At 38.6% G+C, this 6766-nt stretch overlaps 1 protein-coding gene across 2 annotated transcripts in view; it reads right to left on the bottom strand.

The window, feature by feature from the left end:
* Window positions 1-950: 950 nt before the first annotated feature.
* MCAM (melanoma cell adhesion molecule) overlaps window positions 951-6766 on the bottom strand; it is a 508421-nt gene continuing 502605 nt past the window's right edge. For both annotated transcript variants that reach the window (XM_044081049.1, XM_044081050.1), the window contains one exon: window positions 951-2051. In XM_044081049.1, coding sequence (XP_043936984.1) covers window positions 2022-2051 — 30 coding nt within the window. In that variant the 3' untranslated portion in view covers window positions 951-2021. The remainder of the gene's footprint in view (window positions 2052-6766) is intronic.

The raw sequence follows: 6766 nt of genomic DNA, 5'->3' as shown, positions 1-6766 counted from the left end.
TGAAACCAACTTGACTTACAAGTCCTTTCTTCGCTTACTCAGAAAAACAGCACTTACAGTCTCAAAAAAGAAAGACAAAAACCTTCTGGGCTTTAGAAACAGGACAATGGAATGGTTCTCAGGTTAAAATGTAAGTACTTCTACAAGACTAAACCCATCAGGACTTTACTCATCACTTACCTTTTATATGTTTTAAATGTGATGCCTTCCCCACACCCTGACAAAAAAAAAAGAAAAACTTTCTCTAAAGTTGTAAGTAATCTTCTCAAGGAAGCAAAGGCTCCCTATTGGACGCAAGCGGCTAAGATTGATAATTTCTGAAGAATATTTAGAATTTTACAGAACATGTCATTACTTTCCATACCCTAGAATCCATGCAGTTCAGTGACCTTTTATCATATATTTATAATTTATATATGTATCTATAAACTGATATGAGGACTATGAAAGATATGCATAGGTTCACAGGTAGTTATTAGGCATGTAGTCCAGGAGACTATTGAGGAGCCTAGCCTAATGTCCCAAATTCCCAGGACCAGTGTCTGGTTAACTGGCCTGATCAGAGTTACATAGGAGGCAAATGAAGGCTGAGGAAATCAAACCTTGCACTACAGGAAACACCTGATATCCTTAATCCTATGTGCTAACTGTGAGAATATGTGTGGGGGAAGGGTGGAAAGATTTCTTCTTTTAATGAAGAAAGACACAAACTGTACAATAATTGCCAAAGCTTATTTTCTTCCCCTGGCCAACGTGTAATGAACAAAAGGGTGCTTCCAGGAATACAAGAAGAGGATTTCTACACACCTTACAGGTGATATGAACTCACTGAATACTCAACTGGGAAACAGCAACTGTTCTTGCAGGAGGTGCGTATGGTTGTTCGTACTGCACATCATAAATATGTCTCTGGAATCCATCTCCAACAGAAAAAAGCTAATGACAAACAATAGATTCAAACTGATTTTTACAATCATGCTACTGAAAACACTGCTCTTTCCAAATTAGAAGCCCTGATAACTCTTAACTTGACCAGCACAGGGTAAACAAGTTGGTTGCAGATTCTTAATGACCAACTTTTGCTTCATGAGTCAGTTTACACCTTATGACCTAATGACAAGAGTTGGGGGATTCAACTTTGTAAAATGTATCACAGGAAATGTTATAATTCCAGCACAAACCAAAGCATAATTGTTTTAACTGTAGGTGTTGTATCCAAGCAAAATAACAAACGTAATTTCCTGGAACTAAAGGAAACACTGACTTTTCAAAATTAATTGATTTCTTTGGGTCTGCAGTTTAGCTAGGAAGAGGCATTAGCTATTTCTCTATGATCTAACAAAATGTTTGTGTCATACAGTAATAAGTCTGGAAACTAAAAGTGGTGCTTCATATACAAACAGCTCACCTGTGTCTTGCAAGCTCTGTTCATGTCTTGCCGTAACTCTCATTTTAAACAGTTAACAGTAAGACTGTGTAAATAGACTGCATAGGGCCCTCTCCATTCACTGGGGCCCAAGCCCTGCTGTCAGCCTAAACATCGACAATACAATGGGCTTGCCAGCGCCCACAGAGGAAAGGACAGTAATACTGCAATTTAAATCTTCCAAAACAATTAGAAAATACCAGATGTGCTGCAGATGCATTGAATAGAGGGTAAACATCCTTCTTCACCCCCCAAAAATCTGCAGAGCTGTATAACTGCAAACATAAGAACAGAATTCTTTAAATATCCCCTGCATGGGGTTACAGCACATTCCTTTCAGACTGAGGCTGGCTGGCATGAAAAGCCTGTCCGAGTTCATCTTCCAGTGTTCATCAGCAGAAAGAGACAATCTCAGCAGGAAGTTGGCTTCAGTGCAGAATGCCCAGTGTTTTCAAAGCAGGCAATTGATTTTGCCATATGGTGTGGCTGTCCAGGAAAGGCAGGAGACCACACTCAAGAAATGCAGAAGTTGGGAGAAGACAGAAGACATAGAAAGGGGGACATATTTAGAGTCTGTAGTCTGTGCTTTTGTATCTTAGCTCCTCAGGTCGATGTATTTTTCACCCTTTATTCCAGGAAAACAAACAAACAAACAAACAGTTTAGTCAGACAGCAAATCAAGTTTATTTTTTTTCAAAATTTAGAAACAATTTAGTCAGACAGCAAATTAAGTTGATTCTCTTAAAATTTAGACATAGTTCACTTGCCTTTCTTTTCAGTGAATCTTCAGTCATTATCTGCCCCTTCTTAGCTATCTAATAGTCAATGACACATGCTTCACCAAATAACCAAAATCTGGAGTCCAAGAATAACAACGGTTTTCAAACAGGTAGAGTAGATACCAAATTAAAACTGAAATTGCTAATGACAAAATGGAAGTAGCATTTCTACAGTGGTAATAACTTAGATAAATTATGGCAAACTGTACTCTAGTTATAATTCCATTAAATGTTATCACACTTTTTATTTCATTACAGAAACTACACCGCACTCTGTTTTGAATATTAATTATTGCATCGTGATGTAATACAAATACCTCTAATTAGTTGACACTGCGTATCTTCTCTACTGTTTCAATAACAGAGTAAATTATAATAATGTGGAGTGCGTATGAGGTACTCATTGTAAGTAGATCTTCAGGACTGGATGCTTCCAGCAGAAGTTAACCAGTAGTAAAAAGCACCAGGGACACCTTAGCAACTCTTTTCCCTCCCATCTGTCTGTGGATTATTATATTGATACCACTATCTGGCGTGTTAGAGAGAGGAAGTCCTTTTGCAGACTCTAAGCAGCAAAACAGAACTTTAACATGAATTGTTCTTTCCCGTACTTAGAACACAAATGTCAGAGCACCACAGGAGTATGACACAAAGAGGGGGCATCCTAAAAGTAAAAAAAAACATCAACATAAAGGCACATGGGAGACAGACAGATGTACTGGAAGAGTGCAGCTGAAAAATGGACTACTGTGGTGGTTGGTAGATCATGTGACTAGTATTTTATCTGAGACATTTATACAGCAGAACCAAGTAGTAAACAATATGCAGTCCTGCCCAGGAAGCAGATCAACATAAGTGGAAGTCTTAATTCAGGGTACTACCAAGCACTATTCCACAAAAGAAAGGTCTGACTCTAGAAATGTCACCCAACTTCTAGAGCTTACTGAGCATGTATGTAGCGCACCCGCCGGTGTAGTTCAATAGTGTACAGGTTCTTTCCTACCTGACACTGGTGACACCCCTATTTACACCCAACACACCAAGGTTGCAAATAATAACAGATTTTATTCTAGATGGCAACTCTAGTCTTAACAGGCAACAGCACAGTAGCAAACAAATTACTGCAGTAGCACAAAGTTTAGCAATAAGTTAAAATGAGGTATATATACAGTAAAATCACACCTCCCAGAACTCAATAAGAGAGATCTTGTCATTCAGATATGAGCAAAAATGCAATGTCATTAAGCAGTAATGATTCTATAATGCAATAACAGCAGCTATAACCTTGATCAGTTCTAATCAGACCAAACTGTGAAAGCACTCTGTTATACCCTGTTCACTAGCCAGTGACTACTGTACAGTCTTAATGCCGTCATGATGGGGCCAAAATCGGAGCTCATATGAAAGTTGGGTATTTGTAATCCACAAAGCATTTAAGGGGAAATCCACACTTAGGGGTGAGTAACATGAGATCCCCAACACAACAGCCAGTACTATTTCGAGATAAAGCTAAACAGTTCCAGTTCAGAAAAGGAAAAAGGGAAAAGCCTAGGCCCACAGTCCCAGTCAAAGCTATAGCACAATCTTATGAAAGTTTAAAATGGTGGCCAAAGCCTCTCACCACTTTGTCGATAATATTCTGGATGTCAGGGACCAAAGTTCCACTGATGAGAAGTGTAGAAATTACCCAACAGCCATCTGGTAATCGAAAATGGCTTTTTTTTTATAATAGGCCCAACAATATTCCTGTCCTTGCTGATCAGATGCAGGTGTGGGACTACTGGTTCCAGACTTCTCTCCTGATTCCACAGATCACCATTGACCAGGTTTTCCAAGGAGCAAAAAAACATGATCTACACCGTCACTTCCTTCTCCCAGACACTAGAAACATCCGGGTTTAATGCAAGGCCCCTTATTCTTTCACCCTGTGTTTCAGTCTGATCTCTTTCACTTTCGTTTCTCTCTTTTATCTCTAATGAAAAGGAGCTCCGTCTTGTGGCGTATCGGAAAACTACAGTCTGTGAACCATACAGTGAAATACAGTGGGAGCTACATATAAATAGATGAGCAAGTGAATACAACATGATGCTGTCAAGGGAAAGCACATGAAATAGGACTGCAAAGGTAGATGCTACAATTGCAGAATGATTGTTTGTGGTCTATTACACATTTCATGATAAAATGAATTGCAATTGACTGCTGCTTACACTTGGATGGTCTAGTGACCTTTCTCCCTCTTCCTCTTTGGTGAATTAAAGAAAAGAGTCGTGCATTTTTAGGCACTTCTCCTTGAAGAGATGCAGTCTCACAAATGCCTGAGGACATTCGATCTACAGATGTTCTCTCTTAATAGCCTTTCTCCCAGAAAGGTAAATGGAAAACGAATGGACTTTCTTAGGCTAGGTAAAGAAGAGGCTTTAGGAGCAGAGTTATGCTTGTTATGCAAGGAGGATCTACACTTGCAGAAGGCCGAGTATAGTTAAGAGGTCACTGGGGTCTGCAATACTTTTCTTACTATTATTAAAGCCTTAGCTGTAACCTTTTCAGCTTTAGCCGCTATCCAGCAACTGCCCAGAGTTCATCCTTACCTAATATTTCTGACTACTGTTGCTTCTCTCTTCCTTCGAAGCTTACATAAAATTACTGCTGGCAGCAAAAACTCCCATGCCGTTAACCTATCACAATGAGGAAGTGGAATTACACCAGGACAGACCCACATTTCTTTATTTTTATTTATTTCCTTTTTTTTTTTTTACTTAAAACTACAAAAAGTTGAAGAAATACTATACTAGTCTAGCATAAATGAGAGCTTGGAGCTTCTGGGCAGTGTAAGCTTTTTTTTTAGCTTTTTACTGTAATGACACTCTGTTATTAGCACCACGTGTAAACCTATAATTTTTACTTTTATACTCTCCCATATTTGTATTTGAAAAAGGTTAAATTTGAATCAGCTTCTTCAACCATTCATTGAATGAAAAAAATAAATATATTTAGAGATATCCATGCAGAAATTTTCACTACAAAAACAAAGTCTTCCAGGAAAGAAATTTTAACAGTAAACAAAAACAGTAGGTTGTTCATATGAGACTGAGTCAGTTTCTTCAGCATTAAATTTAAGATTTTAATGAGCAGATCCACAGGACGAGTTGGATGGTTGGGGCATCAACCTTTAAAGAACAGTTTGACAGTTTATAATCTGTCATGAAGTGACTGTGGTCACTTGTAGACAGATTGCAAACTGTCATTTTTTTAAAGGTACCTGGCAGCACCAAGTTATTAGATTGTTGGGTACTTACGTATTATCGCAACCAGATTTTCGCGGTTGCGAATTTACAATACTTCTGTACAAACGAGGCCACAAACCACTGTAAGGTGGTATTTAGGGTCTGTTTTATTTGTTGTGGACTAGCTTTCCGTTACAGGGTCTGTGTGAAGGGGAAGACAAACATTTGAGGAAACCAGCTTCGCGTTTTCAGAGTGCCTTACACACACGCACGCTTGAATTAGAATGCCTGCTGTTGTTCTGACGAACTGATTATTTTGACAGTGTGGAAGGAAGCAGCCTTCAGAGAAGGCAAAAGCAGAGCCTGTAATGATGGTTTTGGTCACTTTTTTTTTTTGGGGGGGTACTATTTGTAAAGACATCTTCAGGTCAAAATTAAAAAAAAAAAAACGGTTGCTAACAGCCACAAAGTACAGGAAGAAGAGAGCATTGTCCTGCAATGAGATGTTTTGGGAAAGTGCTCTTACTACGTGTAATCATGAAGTGATCTCAGTAACCGGGAAGATGCAATGACATGCTGCCGCCAGGGAAGTGCATGCATAGACAGTTCACTATTTTTCGAATTTGTATTCATAACCCTGCATAAAAGACCCTTCCTTGTCAAAGAAAACACATCATGTCCCATTTTTAAAATCTTACCGGACACATTTCACTATCGGGAAGCAACCTTTATGATCGCAAAAATCTCGTTGCGATAATACGTAAGTACCGATTGTTGCATTAATAAATACACATTCTGTACATTTTTTCTTCTGTGATTAAGCAATTAAAAAAAAAACTGGCAATATACCAGCTGTCATTAAGTGATCACAACAGCGACTGCTTATGATCAGCATAGCTGAGAGCAAAACTTCATTGCTACATTTCTGCTATTTAGTGATAGGATTATTTATGGAAGGAAAGGCCAAAATATGTTCCTTAAGAGCATCAAATCATGCTAACCTTTATGAGTTATAAGTGGTGAGTAAATTCACATTGACAGAAAAGCTGGGGCCGTTTTCAAAAGCAGACTTAAGTACAGTGCTGAACTCAGAGTTTGTGAAGTCAGGAAGCTTTCTGAAGTGAGGGACTGTTGAGATTTCATGTTCTTCTCTACCAAATTAAGCAAACTTCTCTGTTCCTTGCAGTAAGGAAAATGTGGCCTGTGTGTGTACATGTACACACACACACACACGTTAGACACCGTTGAACAACAATTTGTTCTACTGTGTGTTTGGGTGGAGAAATAGGTTGAATTATTTTTCCAATGAGTGATTTCTTTGTAAGCTGGGTGTTTGA

The sequence above is a fragment of the Protopterus annectens genome, chromosome 8.part0 (assembly GCF_019279795.1).
Source record: "Protopterus annectens isolate FY-2018-M chromosome 8.part0, PAN1.0, whole genome shotgun sequence".
Taxonomy (NCBI): Eukaryota; Metazoa; Chordata; order Ceratodontiformes; family Protopteridae; genus Protopterus; species Protopterus annectens.
The sequence above is the reverse complement of the archived record's forward strand: the minus strand, read 5'-3'. Positions and strand labels throughout refer to the sequence as shown.